Source organism: Manacus candei, unplaced genomic scaffold (assembly GCF_025592945.1).
Source record: "Manacus candei isolate 608988 ecotype Guabito, Panama unplaced genomic scaffold, ASM2559294v1 h1tg000034l, whole genome shotgun sequence".
Classification (NCBI taxonomy): domain Eukaryota; kingdom Metazoa; phylum Chordata; class Aves; order Passeriformes; family Pipridae; genus Manacus; species Manacus candei.
The window spans coordinates 5,653,083-5,672,567 of record NW_026138082.1 but is presented as its reverse complement, the minus strand read 5'-3'; the positions used below and the strand labels follow the sequence as shown (position 1 = coordinate 5,672,567).

At 38.8% G+C, this 19,485-nt stretch overlaps 1 protein-coding gene across 8 annotated transcripts in view; it reads right to left on the bottom strand.

The window, feature by feature from the left end:
• Positions 1-19,485, bottom strand: part of PTPRK (protein tyrosine phosphatase receptor type K) — a 395,313-nt gene that overhangs the window by 72,369 nt on the left and 303,459 nt on the right. For all 8 annotated transcript variants that reach the window (XM_051792097.1, XM_051792099.1, XM_051792101.1 and 5 more), the window contains exons 9-12: positions 13,030-13,139; positions 11,524-11,725; positions 8,679-8,784; positions 622-895 (exon numbers count right to left, since the gene is read on the bottom strand). In XM_051792097.1, coding sequence (XP_051648057.1) covers positions 622-895; positions 8,679-8,784; positions 11,524-11,725; positions 13,030-13,139 — 692 coding nt within the window. The remainder of the gene's footprint in view (positions 1-621; positions 896-8,678; positions 8,785-11,523; positions 11,726-13,029; positions 13,140-19,485) is intronic.

The window sequence follows — 19,485 nt, the reverse complement described above, 5'->3', positions numbered from 1 at the left end:
CCACCTAGAACCTCTCTCCCTGGCACTTTTAGTCCTTCCATATGAATACAGAGCCAGCAGCAGTACTCAGTAACAGAGGTAAAAAGAAACACCAAGGAGGCGACAGATACACTTCTACTACTGCACAGCAGTGGTGCAAGTCTGACGTACACCTTCTCAAAAAGACTCTTGCAAACACACAGTGGGCCTGGAGTTTTGCTCAAGCAAACTTTTACTTTTTAGACGTTCAGTGCAAGAGTCTCACAAAGTTAGCAATGTTTTACTAGCCCGCTGAACAGCCCACATTCTGTTCGTCCTGCAGTAATTTAATCTTCTGAAGTGTGCAAGGATTGAGAATTAGAGAAAGGACTGAGGATATTATTTACCGAGGAGACAGAGTCACAACACTGAAATTACTTTCCTCAGACAATTACTAGGAGACGTATTAAACTCTCATCTAAGCAATTTACTAGGACATGATGGTGATGTGAAATGTGAATGGTGCACTGCCACGCTCTCACTGCAGAGAGGATTACAGCTATGCCACTGCCAACACCTCCTATGTCCAACTCCAACGGCCCTAATTGCCACCACAGGCATGTCTTTGACTCCTTCCAGAAGAAAGGTGGTGTTAGCACTTACCTTCTCAACACTGCTCATGGCCTGGAAATAGATGTTGTAGCCTTTCCGAGGAGCCAATGGTGGGTTCCAGAAACCTTGGTAAGTCCTGTTGTCACCCACGGTAAAAGGGGCTGGCTCTGGCAGGTTTCCTGGAGGCAGCTGAGCAGCAAAGTAATATGGTGACCCTCCGCTAAGAGCAGTCTGATAGGTGATAGGGATTTGGTAGCACTCCATGGCACCTGTTTCTCGCTTTGTTCGGTGCGGGTGCAGCTCCTCAACAACAATCTGGTAGGCACTGGTGAGACAGAGGAAAAACAGCATAATTTTAAGGTCATCTGCTAGAGTCAAATCTCTAGTATCATAAAAATATTAACTGAATTGATCTGTGTAAACTTAAAAGAAAGAAGGGAAAAAAGCAAAAGACAGGAGATACATGGATGCAGAGAAAAAATAAAGGCTTGAAATATAGCAGAGCCATCCATTTCAGCTGTTAGAAAGAAGCACCACCCATTTTTTTTCATGAAAAACAACAATACAATTCTATACATGATCTCCTATTTTTTTTTAGACTATTTTTTGAAGAAACACAGAGTAACTGTGAAGGACCAGGAATCAGAATGGGGAAAATTTCAGAAGTGGAAAAAGATGTACAGTGATTGAAAGGACTTTATGATACAGACTTTACAGTTATTATGTATATACACATTGTATGCTTCCCCAGAATTTGTACTTCCCGGGCATGTTCAGGCTTGTCTGCTTCCCTGCTTTCCTGCGGATTGGCTGGAGAAGCTGCAGAGAGGAGAAAGCCTCCATTCGCCCCTTCTCTCCCCGGTTCCTCCCACGTTCCTCCCTCTTTTGCCTGTGACCCTATCCTGATTTGCTTCCCCATTTGTCTGTCTCATACCCCACCCTATGTTCTGGTCCTTTCCCTGCCTGAACTGATAAGGAATCCTGCACACACCTCAATAAAGCATTCTACTTGCACCCTACCTTATGTCCCGGACCCGTGCTGTGCCACGGTCCCATCCCCCGTTTGGACCGCGGCAAGTAACTGTGTTAAACTACAACAGATTAAACTCCTGGCTGATCAGAAGCATCTGAAGTTAGCATTTTCCTTTGAAACAGTATTAGAGAAAGCTGAGCTTCAAGACCCAACATAATGACTGCCTCCAGGCTGTTCCTGAAGCACCAATTTGCAGTTGTCATATCATTAGAGACAGAATGTGCTGACAGGCTTCTCCACCTCCTGACCTTGCTGTGGCTTCTATCTTGGCTCAGAGCTATGCAGATCTAAAGTACAAGTGACATGCTGTAATACAAGCACAGATGGACAGAAATCTGTCCATTCCACCAAAATAGGCTGCCTCATTCCTCTACAGTTGTCAATGATAAAATGCTACAAATTGCTGAAGCAGACACCATTTGGCCTATCAAAACAGCATCCCAACCTCCCAATACCTCTCTTGAAGTGGAATATGGCTTGGTCACTTTTCAAAATCACCTGTTCAAAATAGAACATGTAATTATAATTCTTTCTCCTTTAGGGGAACTCATCATGGTCAGTCTTCACGAATGAAGATTTGGGAAAGGTCTTTACCCTTCGAGCCTGCGCAGTGGATTTTTTAGGTGAGACACAGTGTGCGCTGAACTGAGCCCACCCTTTAATCCTGAGGTTCATCTGCCGGGGCCGAGTGAGCTCGGACGGTGGCAGCGAGGTCCTCAGGATGTAGGTTTGTTTTTTAGAGTGACCTTCTCTTAGATGGATGGCCTTACAGGGCTGACAAGCTCCATATGCCCGGAGGAATTCCCTGACTGGGAATCGAACCCAGGCCACGGTGGTGAGAGCGCCGCATCCTAACCACTAGACCACCAGGGGTCCTCTTTAGGGGAACTAGCTAACTGCAGAATGTTACCAACTTATTAGCAGCTTCCTCTGCTCTTCAGAAGTACAGAACTTAGCTACTGAGAGCAGGAGGTAGTTCTTCATTTTATAAAAGAAAAAAGAGACTTGGGGGGTTTTAAGAACTATATATACACACATATATACATGTGTATATGTGCACACAATTTCTCATTTTTTATGCAGATACATGTGAGGACTTTACGAAAAATAGTAAGAAAACATGCCTAGGCATATAGACAAGACCTGAAGTTTTTCAATTAAACTGTCTTGGGTTTGTTTTAAGGCTTTCTAAACAGAAAAAGTAAAATTGAACTAAGTTTTAGAAGTGTCACTGCATTGCAAAGGCAAAGGCAAAGACAATCCTACTTTGGTGCAGCATTAAATTATTTTGTCAATTTTCTCTGCTACTACTGCCCAGAAAACCCAATAACTACAGTGGCAGAGATAAAGTATGATACTGGGAAATGGAAGAAAGGAGAGAAGAAAAAAAGTAGGAAATTAATTTCACATCTTTCTTGAGCGGTTAGCATCCCATTTTCATTGCACCTAAAAAATTAAGGAGGAATGCCTCTTTCTTCCCTTTCAAAGTGTCCAAGAGGAATATATAAAGTCACCCCAGTTTTGAAACTCCAGGAGAAAGAAGAATGTGAAAAAAAAATAAAAAATAGTTCTGGGAATATCTATTTCTCACAAACTGTCTGTGAACTGAGCTTGGTTATATATCACCTTCTGTGGTAAACTCTCTATATTAACAATTTTCAGTTAATGTGGACTGCACCAACAAATCAGTTGCAAAAGACCCCTGCACACCCAGAATATTTCTTTATGGTTCAAAATCAATGTATTAGCAAAAAAACCCTAAAAGCATCAATATTTTACAAAATGGAGAGGATGTAAAATATTTTTAAAATTTTTATTTATAATGTCCAAAGGTAAGAAATTACTACCGGTGTTCATTCCATCTCTGGCCTGGCCCTGGACCCAGGAAGGGTTAAAACCACCATTCCGGAATTGGGCAGACAACCAACTGGAGATCACTGGGACACAGATACCATGTCTCTGCTCCCTCCATTCTGCATTCTTCTCACATCAGCTGCCAATGGACTGGGACCAACACAAATTCTGCCCTCAGAAGTGCCAGGAGAGCAGGAAACTTGTCCATGACACCTTGCCAGCTTCAGAGAAGGAAGGCAGCAGGGAGAGAGGAAGGACAGTGCGACGCCTGCATGTGGTGGAGGCAACCGTCTCCTGAAACAGCCTGGTTTGTCACGCAGCTCTGTAGCTGAGATGCACCAGTGACCAAACCCTCCTTCCCTCTCAATTTTATAGAATAAGGGATAAATGAGGTATCTTCTTCTTAGGGCACATCTCCTTTTCAAGGGTCAAGCCTCTTTGGAGACCAAAACAAATAAAAAGTCAAAGATGAATGGCATGACAGTCAAATATTAAAAAAGTCTTTTTTAATAGCATTCTTTTAAAACATACTGTAATTTTCGAATGTGATATAAAAGGTATGGCATAATTTTAAGCATGAGACCACAATAAAATGTGAAAGTTCTGAAAATTTTTAAAATAAATTAATTTATATAAAATAGACTTCCAAAAGTAATGCTTTTTGGACCCCTACATCTGAAAAGCAACAAAAGGTGGAAAATAAGAAATTGATACACACATTGTAATCATCTACATCTACATAATTACTTTTAAAGAAAGAAGAGTAAATTACAGAAACTCTTTCAAGTCTCCAACAAGGCTTTATTTTAATTTTTTTAAAATTTATTTTCACAAAGTATTTTTTAAATAAAAGATTTGCCTATCCTCTTTGGGAAAGGGATCTGGCAGTATTTTTCATACAACATTATAGGCTAACAAGGCATGGAGGAATACAGTCATTTACCTCTGGGCCCTTTGTGATACCATCTGCTTAAACTCATTTACTAAACACTATAGTGGCTCCAAAGTTACTGTTACTCTATGTACGCATAATATTTGGAAAGGACAGCCCGCTGTAACATGTGAAGAAAGAACTCAAAGTTAAATTTGCAACTTGAAAAGTGGAGCGTTCAATGACTGCAAATGTGGTCTGATATCAGGCTAATAGTGAAAATTTAAAGGCTACATACTCTGCTTATCCTTGTATCTTTACATATTACTAATCCTAGCTTCAATCATCTTAGGTTTTTAATGCATTATTTTTTCTACACATTTCTACACATTCAGTTATTGAGAGAGCTTTCTTGTGACTGGAGCTGAGGGAAGTCCTACAACAGCATTTTTCTCCCAGTCTTTCCATACAGCAAAGAAGGAATAAAAAAGGGAAACAAAGAGAGAAGAGTGAAAATCTTAAATGACAATATTCCTTCTCTTTGTTGACTAAAAAAAATTCTGAGTAATAAAAATTTCAGAACCCGCTACATAAGTCATCAGGATCATAAAGACCAAACAGGTGCCTGAGACAGCCAGGTAAATAGAGAAAATGTTGAAGATACAGCAGTTGAAGAGCTCCTCAGCTGAGGTTTTCCATGAAGAAAGTATTTTTCATGTCAAAAAAATTTTTTTATTTTTTTTTAACTTAAGAAAACCTCTACAGTACCTCCCTATAGACCAAGATGATTAGAAACAGCTGAAGGAGGTCCCTGACAACTGATTTTCCTTTTCATCTCTCCCTAAAAGTTCAGGCTTCCAAAGAGGTATGGCAGTGGATAACATGTTGTTCATCCTTCAGCCCTATTCTGACTAGACTTTAAATACCAGCTAGACATTTCCTTCTGTGTGTCTAGGGGAGACACAGCTTCCTCTCCTTTGACAAGTGCCAGACTTACTGACAGCCCAAACTTCAACCCCAGCTCTTGGAATTCTAATTGACAGCAAAATTTTAACTACTCCCTGCTGTGGTCCACTTAATTAGTTTTGCTGCAAAATGAAAACAATGTAATTTTACATAAGATATAAGAGCAATACTATAACAATCAAATCAAATAAATTTAATAATTAAAAAGTTGTTTACTATGATTCTGATTTATGCTCTTCGTAATCCTCATCTGCAGTAGAATTTGAAAACAAAACATTGTGTTCCTGGTACTCAGTTAGGAACCTTCAGAAAAAATACAGCAACAAATCACATCTTCAAACGAATCACTGAAGCACCATTGATTCTACTGACTGGAATCTCATCCACGAGATTGATGGTGAAAACAATACGTGCTTCAAAGTGAGCTTGAGCCATCCAGCCCTGTTTCCCTTTGCATTTCTAGTTCGTAATTTGGTCTAAAACTTAAGGAGGCCATAAAGAATGATAATAACACTTGACAGGGAAGATATGATTAGAGTCATGTTTAAACTGTGATGACTACAGCAGCTAGCATCTTAAAGAAATGACTGACAGCCACACATAGATTATACCAAGTTAAGGAACACCTATTTCCTGAGGGCCTGTCCTGATGGAGAGGTTGTGATGGAAATCAGATCATAGCATAATTCTGCTTGTAAAAGCAACAGAGTATCAGACTGAGCTTTTTTTCCTTTTCCTATTTTTTTTTCTTTTCCTATTTTTTTAAATGTGAACCTACTGGTATTAGATAAAATGAGCATCTACAGCTCCAGTGATTACAGGATTGGTTATAAACAGACCTTTTCAAAAAGCCAACCGTATTCTTCAGTGTCTAAAGAACAGTATTTGAGTCCCTTCTACTGAATCACAGCTGCAGGCGTAGTGATACATTTTTTTTCCCCACCTACCTAGTAACACTCATTATGGCAGCAAGCCAGCTTGTAGAGGAAACACAACTGCAATGTGGATGGAGTGAAGCTTCACTAAAACACATCATAAAGTTTAGCAAATTGCATTGAATCAATTCAGAATTTCAGTGTGCTACATTTATCTGCCTATTAAGAAGCTGCTGAAAAATACCTGACTGTAATACGCATAACTTCAGAAAAGGGAATAGGAGCATGTCTTCTGCATTTCCCTGAAGAATGTTTTTCATTCCAAGTAAGGAATAAAACACCTGGTTTGCTTTAAGGATAAAGCCCAGCTCTCCAGTTATGGTAATGGACTTCCTTGACCTCTTCGTGTTAGAAATTTGATGTAATATCTTAGATTTCAGAAATTAAATGAAGTGGACAGGGAAGATGTCAGACAGGAAGAAAGACATAGGCTTTTTTGAGAACACAGTCAAACAACAGTTATTAATACTCTATGAAACTATCCCTATCAAACTATAACATTTAGTACATAGATCCTTTCTGCCACCTTCATAGTCCACAGTGACCAGCTCATGCCATTGAACTGAGGATGCTGTAAGGAAAATTGAGACAATAAATGTGAGCTGGTGTGCTGCAGATTTATTCTGCAGCAAGTTACTTGTCTGCCAGCACAATGCAGAGAAACCAGAACTCCTTAAGCTACGGAGAGTAACTCTCTAGCCAAAACCCATCATGCTACCAGTTCACAAAGGAACCATCCCACTCCAGGACAGAAACCCAAGATTCAAGATTGACCCTCTCTGGGTGAGTGGTGGGACTGAAGGTGGAAGCCTGCTGCTGTTGGCACATATGTGCCCCAGAGCAGTGCATCACCACCATCAGCACATCCCTGTGGAGTCCAGCAGGCATGCTCTGGGCAAGGATATGCATCAGCTCCCTCAGGTGACCAGACACAAGACTGAAAGGATGTGACATGGATTACATGAGATAGATATCACATTTCCCCAAAATACACAGCTTTGTTGAAGGCCAGCAGCAGGGCACCTGAAGTCTTTAAAAGCACCTACAAAGACTTTGTATACAAAGTCTTTAAAAGCACCTACAAAGACGTATAGTGAGTTTAAGCGCCTGTGTAACTTGGGAGCATTTTCAGATCACAATTTTGGTTTCTGTCTTAATTAATGTATTAATTAAAAAATAAAATCCCTATTTTAAGAATCCAAGTCTGGTATTGAAAGTATTCCTGTTCCCCAAAAATCCTAGGATTGCCCCAGGGCAATCTTTCAGAAACTAATGATGCATTGGATTACAACTTAAATATAACACATCAAAATCTCCTATTAAAGGGATGAACTTAATAGGAAATAATTAAGTTTATTATAATTAAAGATAATAATTATCTTCTATGACAGAATATAAATAAATAACTTGATCATATCGAGCATAAGAGTGACTATACGATAAGCTCATAGAAATGCTTATAAATACATGCCTCATCCTCACAACATCCACGTAAAACATACATTCTTCTTAATGGAAACTGACTTAAGAAACAGTTAATTTTCCTCTGCTTTCAGGGCTTGGACACATGACTTGAAATCAGCTGAGCCACGATAACTGACTTAACATAACACAGAATGAAATGCATTAGCCTGCATTTCTCTAAAATGTCACAAGGGTAATAGCAAGAAAACCTTCTGATGCTCAGCAGCTAATTAACCCCCAATTAGTCAACCCTGCCCCTGAATATTGCTGATGCAGCCACATCAGTAATGCACAAATGGAATCAAATATTATCACAAAATTTTTACACTAACAAGGAGAAGTAAAGAGAAGGATATGGACTAATCTTTGCAAACAGAATTAAATTATCTCTCAACAGAGAGCGGAAAGAGAAAGACCCTTCAAAGTTAACATAAATGAAACATTTTAATATGATTATGGGACACGCCAAGTAAAATTTAATAGCTTGCAACATGATTCCTAGTAAAAAGCACTCTCAGAAGAAAAAGGTCAACTAGTTTGTATTCATCACTATTATTTTACCATTTCCCCTGAGCTTCCAATTTCCAATTTTCCAATCATACATATATGCTACAGACTAGATGATTTGAAGCAATGGAGAGGAAGTGTTATTTTCGAATCTATTTTCTGACAAACACCTTTCAACCTCATATTTCAGAGATGCTGTGAGAAAGTAAAATTAAATTATAGTGGTTAGAAGGTGGTCCTGGGGAACCTAAATCAAACAGGACAGATAGCTGAATGATTCCAAAAAACCCTGCCAAACCAAGAGTTTTTTTTAATTACACATCTGTTGGTAAGCTCAGTACAGGTAAGAAAAACAATAGTAATGTTAAATAAATATCACTCCAAAATATACAGCTCTATGTACTGCAAGACAGCATATATGCAACTAAAAACCAAACTCTTCTTGACTTTTTTATTTTTTTTTTATTTTTTTTTTTACCTGATAGGTGCACCTTTGGCCTGTGCTGGTCTCAAGAGTACAGTTATTGTAGTAGCAGTTTCATTGAGAGATGCATCGACTCCTTCATAGTCCGGTAAAGTGGGAGCTGATTAATGTTGAGTGGGAAGGAAAAGAACAAGAAAGAAATCAGTGATAACATTCTGAATTTCCATGAGAATGTATCTGTACAATATAGTACAAAGCCAGAATCTTTATCAGCAATAGGAGTATTTTTAAATGATTTTCGAGTCAGGCACGGTCTTTTACTACAGCATGAATGGGACTTCACCAACCCATAACCCCATCCCTAGCTGCTTCCCCTCAAATCACAACACCTATGAACTTAAACAGGTTTATTCAAGGACAGAGGAAGTGACTGCCAAGAAACCCTAAAACTACAAAAAAACCTATTTAGGCATCACGTTTTCTACCCTACAAATAACTACAGTTATCATGTCAAAGACCCAACCTCTACCATGTCTCTTTTTCCTCCTCTAACAATTTAAGAGCCTTTCACATTTCCTCTTGAATGTCATTGGAGACAATGCCAATACCAACCAGAGTGCAGGAAAATTGGGCTTGTATAGACATGCGTTGGTGGACTAGAACTGGATGGAAGAATCTCTTCCCATGCCCATTCTTAACAATGTATGGCCAAGCTGCTTATTAAACAGCTTCTAAACCACTATGAAAAAAAACAAAATCAACATTCAAAGTAGAGGCAGTTTGCCAGGCCTCAAGGCAGCAATATTTGCTGTGGGTTGGATGGCTGGTGTTGGTGGTTACTTCAACTATCCAACTTTAATCTACCGCCTGTTACCGTCCTCCCTGGTAATACTGTTGCTGACTTCAGCCTTGGTGCAAGGAAAGAAATAGGATTTTCTCTGCATTAGAAAACAATAGATTTCTATTTATCACTAATTTTTCACTAGTTTGAAAACTATCTGTATGGGGGTTTTTCATATGTGGCTGTATTGTTATAAAATCATTAATGATGTTGGTATATTTCAAAATGAAATTTCACAAAACAATGTTTTCTAGCAGGTTGTCAATCACTTAAATCATAATAATTTTACAAAAATATATCAATTGATAAAAGAGTACTGAAAGATTAAAAGTCTTGCTTCATTAGTCCCAGATCCTAGATGAACACAAAATCTGCTCTTATTTCAGGAAATACTTTTTTATGGAATTAATGTTTATTTAATGTAAATTTTAAAATTACTGTTTACACCATGTTCACTAGAATCACAGCAACCACTTGTAAGTTTGACTAAAAGGAATAATTTCACTCCTCACTAAACTAAAGCTAGCATTTTCTGAGCATGCATTGCTTCATATAAAGTATCAGCTATGCAGAGCGAAACTAGACAACACTTCAGCATAAAGCAAGATGAAAAAAAAAAGGCTGAAATTCAGATACGAGGGGTTTCACAGTCTGCCTTTAAGCTTTCCTAGTAAAAACCACATCTTGCCAACTAACAGATCCATACTGTGTCTAGAAAGTGTGCTATACTGAGTTCTGGACAAAATTCCTCCAATTTCTGTGGGAAAAAGAAGGCATATCTGAAGAAGCCTGAACACATTGTAGTCCTAAATAATCCAAACATGTTGAAGCACTTATTTCTCAAAATACTGAAATATCCACAGGATATTGTTGTAAAGAATCATAAGGACCTTAAAACAACTTGAGTAAAATATCAGACTTCAAAACAACCTAACAGCTACATAAACAGAACAGAACACATCATTTGGGGTTTTTTGGTGCCTTGGTTGGGTTCTTTTGAAGGGACTGGGGAGTGAGGAATGCTAGTGGTTATGTGCTGGGGTGGAATTCAACAAGCTGTTCCACTTAACTATGACAACTACAGCATTTAACTTGATACATTATTCAAGGAGTTCTGCCTTGAAGTTTCTTGCATTTTGATTTTTGTGTATGTTTTCAGGAACTGGGTGAGGAGACTACATGAGTAGTTTCCCATAAAAATCATAGGTGCATTCTGATACATTATTAACTTCCCTTTACAGGACAATCTAAGTGTCATTATGGCAGATAATAAGGAAAATAGCTGCTTTGTGCTGTTTAAATTTCTAAATGACTGATTTCTTTGATCTCTGCCAAGCTCTGAAGTCACCACGTCACAAAATCAACAGTCTCTCTAAATATAGCATTGACTTATTTTCTGCTATCAAATGCATAAGCCATTATCTTATTTTGTGAGAATAACAATGAAATTTAAGAAAATAAAAATATTAAAGCATTCCATTTGACATTACTGTCTTCTAGAATTTGCAGTGCATTATTAAGACAAATAACGTCAATCTTGGTGCACTAAAATAAGTGAATAAAGGCACAAGGAAGTAGAGCTATATAAATCTGGCAAAAGAAGTTCCCACTTTGTCCCAACTGCCCCGATTATGTTATAGCTGCATGTTCCTAAGTGGTGACACCCTCAGAGAGTCAGTTAATTTTCTGTATATGACTTTATTAATATGCAAAACAAATACAGTTTTTAGTGACCTATGGAGTGCTGGAAGGGTTAATTAGTTAAGGTTTATACAGCAGTTCAAAATTATTAGATGAAAGTACTAGATTACATAAAAAAACCCTGAACAGTTAACAACTACAGCTATGCAATTTCCACTTCATACAAGGATTTATCCCTGAACTTACACTACTGTGTGGCAAACACACTCTAAAACATTCTTAGTAATATAATTTAACAAGTAGGATTTTCTGGGGGGTTTCTTTAGCATTTCACAAATTTTCACGGTCAAATATTCACAATACATTTTCTTCTCTCTCCTTCGCTGTTTTTATTTTATGTTGTTGTTTGCTTTTTACCTGAGATGTTGGTTGTTACATTGATTGTAGTTGCTGGTCCAAACCCTTTGACAGTGCTTGCACGTATAAAGAACTGGTAAGTAGTACCGGGGTGCAAATGTGAGAAGACGTGGTGTGTGCTGTTCCACAGCTTCGACACGGTTTGTGGAGGTCCTGCAACTGGAACTGCAGGATCAAACGACTGTATACTGCTGTAGCTGACCTGTGAAAACCATTATTTTAGTAACAACTGTTACAAGTTTTGGCACAAGGGGATTAGGTTAGCTTGGCTGGAGTGGAAACAAAAGACACATGCTCATACAGCTACCCGTCTACCTTGGGGATACCACAGAATCATAGAATCATTTAGGCTGAAAAGGATCTTTAAGACTATCAGTTCCATTAATCCTACAATGATAAGGCCACCACTAAACCAGTGAGAACTTGATGTGTATTATTGAAGACTCTGCTTCACTTGAAAAGCTGTGCAGGTGCCCTTCATCTCTCTTTCTCTGTGATAATCGTTCACGTATGAAAAATTTCACTGTTACATTAAATTTTGGACACCTCTCCACCTTCTCCATTTCCACTAATGCCCTTTATTTTTCACGTCCTGTGATACTTTTCCCTCTCCCCTTCTAATAATCATATTTATATGCTATTCAAACCAAGCTAATATTTTTAAAGCTAGATATGATATCTTGATGTACTAGTTTTGACTGGGATAGATTAATTTTATTCATCACGGTTCATGTGGTGCTGTGTTTTGGATTTGTGATTAAAATACGAAAGCTTGCACTTTTGCTCTTTTCAATTCTACCCCCATCCCACTGCAGGGAAGTGAGTGAACAGCTGAGTGGGGTTGAGCTGCCCACCTGGGTTAAAGAACTTTCTTAGCATCAATAAATAAATAAACAAAATATTTATGGGGTTTTGTTAGCTTAGTTGATTTGCCTTTCTGTAATTCACTAGAAAACAAAGGTATACCTTCTGTTCCTTTAAAAAGGGAGTGCTGGAGACCGTAGTGTTTGTTGCTCAAATCAGCTACTGTTTCCTGCTAACCTACTGTGCAGGTCCCCAGAAGGATCATATATTAAGTACACTTTAAACAGAACATACATGGAAATTTCCTTGAAGGGTGATATCTGAAGAGCTAACAAAGCTAAAAAAACATGGCTTCAAATTTAATAACCACCTTACTTTTCACATAACCTTCTCTCCCAACAAGAAGATTTCACAGATCATGGCTGTTATGGCTTTGGAACAGTGTATATCAACAATACAAGATTTTTAAGGCACTTATACTCACATGCCAAAGGCACTTGACAGGGCTGGACAGCGAACAACATATGCACCATAATTACGAATTTTGAATATCTAATCACTACACAAAATCATGTATTCTGTAAATGAAAGGAGCATATCATTGAATAGTTGCCTACAAGAGCATAAACACCCACTGTCAGCCATCTCTCTTGATGCACCTCCCTAGTCCCATCCTGTGCTTATTAGGTGTTTAATGATTACCTCATACTGAGTAATGATGCCATTTGGATCCACAGGTTCCTTCCAGTTGAGGAAGATCTTATCTTCAAAAGGAGTTCCTTTCACTGATTTGGCAGGTATAGGGCCTGGTACTACAAACAAAATAAAAACCTTTAAAAATAGGAAATTCAAGAGACAGAAAAACTAAAGAGATGACAGAACATCCTATTGAAACCAAAAGTGAACGCAGGTCTATTTTTATTAATATTCATTGCATGCAAAAGGCAGTGGTAGAGAGTATGAAAAAGCACTTCAAAGTGTTTTTTGTCATTTGTAGTGCAGAGAGCATGAAGTTGAAACGTTAACATCATCTGCATATACAGTTTTCAGAGCTTCATACAAAGTCAAATTGTCTTGTAGTATAGCCAGGGGAAACAGTTCAAGCCAGATTACAACTTCAGAAAACATCACTGAACTCTGTAATAAGCATATCTTAGGACAAGGACTACATGGTTTTAAATTTCTTTCAAAGAGAAAAATCAAAGGCAAGGAAGAGTTTCTGCTATACAGCTTCTTCCAAAGGAGAGATATTCTTATAAAATAGTTCTCAATCATCCCTTCTTATGATTTGTTGTCTTAAAAGAAATCCTGATTTAAACAGAGGGCTGGACATGGGTCAAACACACCAGCTCAGCTGCCACTTCTTTCAGCCGCTGACCTCTTTATGCTGCAGAAGGATCAAGACTGCTTACTTCAAATCTTTCCAATAAGAGATGTTTTCAAAGCTTTGAACTGAACCGCACTAACATGACCCTACTTTCTTATTTTAAATGGAACCAATATCCCTGGTGTAATAACAAGTCTGATATGTCACATCAGGCCTCTTTGCCCAGGTGATTCACAGCACCTGGTAATCCCATCAACACCAGGCAGAAGTGCGTAGTTATCTTGCATTACAGCTTACAAGATACTTTTGCCTACACATATGATTCCTTTTTAACACGGCAGTTCATCTAGATTGAACAAATACATGCTGAAAGAAGGGGATGAGGATAAGAGAGTGCCTGAAGAAATTTCAACCACAAAAATCCTCCTCCTCCCCAAAGAGAAAAAGTTGCCCAAATTTGCAGTCTTTCAATCAAAAATGGTACCTCTATTTAATTTATTTACATATATTTATCTCCCCTTCTTGGGTATTCATCATCAAAGCAGACTAAAGTTTTGCACAGAGTAAAAATAAATTAAAACCTACTGGATCAAGGAAAGTGTCAGGCAGTGTGCTAGCAGCAGAAAGGAGTGGTCTGTCCCAACAGTAGGATTTATTTCAGTCTACATGCGAGCTATAAATGATGATCTGACCCTTGGTACAAACAACATAATTTGGTACATTAATAATAAATTCATGCTGTCAAAAAGGCCCAGAAGTAAACAGATGAGACCTTCATAGAACCTGTTTATCTACCCGTCAAATGAAGACTTAGGAGAAGGTAACTAAAATCACAGGCTGGTGCTTTGCTTCAGTGTCTCCATATAGACTAGGCTATGGATGAAGGCTGACATGCCATGACAGCCCCTCTGTGCGCTTCATGTCATTGAGAGACCTGCTGTAAGTAACACTTTCATGGGAATGCTCTACTGTTTTTCCTTACATCTCAAAAGAGGTATGAATATACTCTGACGCACATGACATTTTCCTTGGAAGACACATTCACATGTCTGTGTGTGCACATGTATATCTGTGTTTGGGAAAGAACATGCATACACATCAGGGCCTACACAGAATATGAAATTTGACATTAAAGCACATCAAAGTATGTGAGGTAAAAAAATTGCTCAAAAACATGCCAAATACTAAAAAAAAAAAGTTTCATATTCAGTTGAAACTGAGTGCAGGATTCTACATCTGAGGGTTGCATAAAGCCTCCTACACCTTCTGTTCAAACACCAAAGTAGGAGATGCCTCTAGGCTCATCACATTCCATGACTGTGTTTTCTTCTCCTCCAATATAAAATTTGATACTTGAGGCAGTAGCAGCAATGTTAAAGTGACTGGAACTGCATGATCCCAGCTAGTTTCATACTTCTCTTCTCGCTGGCATGGGAAGGGTACAAGAACAGAACCTAGCACAGCAATGAGCAGCTTGCTGGGAATCCCAGTTAAAATAAGGTCAGAAAGTAAAAGAAGGCGAGCATGTAGAAAAAGAGAACAGCAATTACCACAAACCTCACCCATCCCCACAAATTCATAAAAATGAAGCTTGGGATCAGTCCAAGTTATTTGAGAGTTCAACTGGAATTAAAACAGAGAAGTAAAGAAAAGTTCAAGTGCCTAGAAAAAGGAATATAGTTTGAAGGACACATTTGGATAGTCCGAAATTAATTTTTTCCTTTCCATTTTCAGTTCGACCACAGTAAAAATGCCTTTAAATTGCACTGCTTTACCAAAGGGGTAAAGAGAAGCGAGAAAAGAGAAAAGCAGGAGCAAGAGAATTTGCTTTAAGAACACAGTATCTTCAGGTTAGTCAAAATAATGCCTTATCATCATGTGAGACACAGGATTATTATATTATTAGGTCGGAACCAACTCAAGTGTGTGCATGTGGAGGGAAGAGACAGGTTGAATCTCACAGAGGTGAGGTAATGCTGTATCCCACATGTCAGTCCCTGGGAGACCTCTGGGGTAACCCTGGATCAGCTGTCAGTCAAAGGCAGCCCAGGAGCACAGCGCACAGGAACCCCTAACCCAGCCTTAGATGGGTTCACATAGTGGGAACACCACCCCTCACCCCACCCTGGAGCCCCAGAGTGGCCAGTGGGTCAGAAGTCACACCTGGGAGGGGTGGCCACAGAGGGTCAAAGTACATAAAAATAGCAGCACATGGCCACCATTTGCTTGAGACCTGCCACCTGCTCCGTGGCACCTTGACTTGCACAGGACTCTGGTGGTAGCTATGATCTTATCTTAATCTCTTTTCTCTCTCTTTCTTTACTCCTTCTCGTTCTTCTCCTTCTCCTAATATCCTTTCTTAATATTTTGGGTGACTTGGGACCGAATGGGTTGGATTTTGCTAAGTTGTATGGGTTGGCATGTGCTAAGTCATACGTTTGTGGAATACTCTGTTTTGGTCGCACATTACCCTTTAAACTTTTGCCAAGTTCCCTTATTTTCTAAAGTTATCAGTAAAAGTATCTCCTGGAAAATATGTGCTGTGTCATCTCTTTACGCTGCCTCAAGGTATTAAAGGACCAAGTGCTCTTCAAAATATTTGGTGGGCAAATTTTTTTGAGCCTTTTATACTTTTAAAAGTAGAACTCCTGGTTGAGCTTATTGCTCCAGTCCTGGGCTCTTACACATCCTCATTAGTGTTTTTATGTTTTTGTTCTCAGATCAGAATTAGTTACAAAGAGAAATTTTAAAAGGGCCAAAATTAGTAAAAAATTCCCCAAACAAACAAAAACCACAAACAAAAGAACAGCAAGGTAACCTGCCAGTAACACTGCCTTGAAGACTCAAACTGCATTTCTCCTTGTAGGCAGCCATTGCTGTATATTCCCTGTGACTTACAGCAAGACTAAAGACTTCAGAAGTACCTTAAACTTCATCTTTCCAAAAACAGTGTTAAGAGTCTTCTGTTTATATGTTTAGCAAGGACACAGGTAAAGAACAGCCAGATAAATGTCATCCTTGTGTTGATAATAGCTTTCAGAAACCTCCTCACAAACAGCCCAAAAGACTTTTTTCAGGCTTGTGTGAGCATCTTGAAAAGCCTCATCGCTCACCACAGCACCTCTTTGCTGCCTTCTCAGCTCCCATTCTTCTTTCTAGACAAGCTCTCGCTCTTCCCTTTGGACTTACAGACAGTTTACATTTAAATCAAAAAACACTCAAGACTACAAGTGTATATTAAGGTGAAGTATATTAATTAACATTTTCTGTCATTGGCTAGGTATCTGAATAATTCAAAAAGTATAAGTAGCTTCTAGAAGAGTTGGACTCTGAGCTTTTGGCCTCTGCACCCTCTCTTTAAAAAGATTCTGGCCCCATTGATTTTCTTTCCATCTGCTTTTCATCTGTGAACCCACCACGTCTCAGTGACAGCAACAGTAAATACGCTTTCCTTCCCATCATTATTCTATGCTAAACTTCCAACGAGTCAGGCTTTATACATATCTGAAGAAGTGAAATTATTTAGGTGGGTTTAACTACCTGGGTTTCAGAAGAGATTTGGAACTTAAGCAAAGAAAAAAAATCCTATAAAAAAGTATACAGATATAAAATGCACATATATATAAAAGGAACATGAAATAAATTCAAATGGAATCTCAGCAAGGTTTTATAGGGTAAACAATACAAGCTCTTCTGTCATGATTTACATGCATCTCCAAAGCCTTTTAATGAAGCTATATGTTCATATAGTGAATAGCTGATAATCTTTTCTTCTATATGCATGTGAGATGGTGGACTTCTATAAATACTATGCATAACAAAGGTACAAACCATCAATCTGACATCAGATCAATTCATTTTAGAGCAATATATTTGCATTAAATTATGTCACAGTCACAAATAAATTGTTGTTCACAAATAGTGTCACTTAAACGTTGTTCTACACTGACTTAATGGGAAATTTATATTACAATACATTACTTCTGGAAGAACAATGTATTAACTGACACCAACCACTATAAAAATGAATTTATATTGCTTCAGTTTTCCTGCTACAAAATAATGAAAGTGCATGTAAACAGAGTATTTTTATTATTATTATACTCCATGAAAGCCCTGCAGAGTATTACTATGCTCTGTGGTAAAAGTTATGTGCAGATATATGTGTGGTTATGTCGGGAAAAATTCCTTTGTTGTACTCAAAAAGGACAGAATATCAGCAGCAAACTTACAGCTTTCCCTGAAGGTAGATGCTCATTTTTAGGATATGGTGACAATCAATCTGTTTAAACGTTACAAGAAATTAAAATGGTCCACCTTCCCATTGGCTTTTTCTGAGGGATTTGCCATTTTTACTTTACACTTTATTGCAAATTTGGACTAAGGTTTAAACAGAAGCAAATTTTAGATATTAAAAACGAAACAGAAACCCAGAATTCCTATTACTAATCCTTACTGTATGAGCATTTACACCAAAGGTAGTGACAAAAAAATAGTTCTTTGGAAATCACTCAAGTTGGACAATTTGCAGAGAAGAACAAAATGCTACTGAGTGCTATTGAGAAAAAACCTAATTTTATATTGACAGTCTCCTTTGGCGAACATGCTCCATTTGGCATTCCTTTTCCAGCCCCAGTGTCCCTGGAGCTGTAGGCTCTGTGGCTCCATGAACTCTAATCCTACGGGAAGCTTGTTGCTGAGGCTGGCGTCCGCATCACAATGAGTGGCCCAGATTACATAGGTGTGAAGGCAGCAATGTTGGTGCCCTGCTGTGCTCCACTTGGAATGTCTTTTCCAGCCCCAGTGTCCCTGGAGCTGTAGGCTTGCTGAGTCTCTGAACCCTAACGTTAAAGCAAGCTTGTCATCGAGGGTAAGGTCCCTATTGCCATGGGTGGTCTAGATTACAAAAGTGTGGAGGCAGCAATGTTGGTGCCCTGCCATGATCCTCTTGATATGCCTTCTCCAGCCCTACTTTCCCTGGAGTTGTAGGTTTTCTGGACCTCTGAACTCTAACCCAAACCCTAATGGAAGCTTGGTGCTGAGGCTGAGGTCCCCATCAACATGGATGGCCCAGATTCCAAAGGGTGTGGAGGCAGCAATGTTGGTGCCCTGCCATGATCTCCTTGGCATTACTTTTCCAGACCCAGTGCCCCTGGAGCTGTAGGCTTTCTGGCTCTCTGAACCCTAACCCTAACTGTAATGGAAGCTTGGTGCTGAGGCGCTTCCAGGGATGGTGATTCCGCCACTTCCTTGGCCAGCTTCTTCCAATATCCAAACCCATGAGTTCTGGATGTGCAGAATTCAGGGGCTCAGGTGCCTAATGTAGTATTTTATTTAACGCTTTTTTACACCAAGTCCTGACTTCAGTACTCCTCATTTCTGGGAATTGGAAATGTTTCTTCATTTCAGGGTGAGATAACCTCACATACAGACCTTACAACTTTCTGAAAATATGCAATTCAATATTCGGAGAGTGCTTTCAGCTAACACATGGTTTAGGAATACAGAAACTTGTGAGGCCAGGTGCAAGCCCTCATTTCATTGCAAAAACTCCTGAAACAGCCACTAATTCTGGCCTATTTGCAAACATCATTATGTCAAACACAAAATTTCAATAAAGAACTTCATACACAGGATCACTTTTTCAGCTACAAAAGCTTCAAATATACGTGCCTAAAGGAAATGAAAGTAGGAAGTTGGTTAAGCCAGGGTAAACAGGTAAGTCTGTATTTCAGGGCCAATTTTTTCCTCAGCTATTAATAAAAAACCTATCTAGTATTTCTAATCTCCACAATACCTTAAAAAAGCTTACTTCATTTGTCATTTGTTCA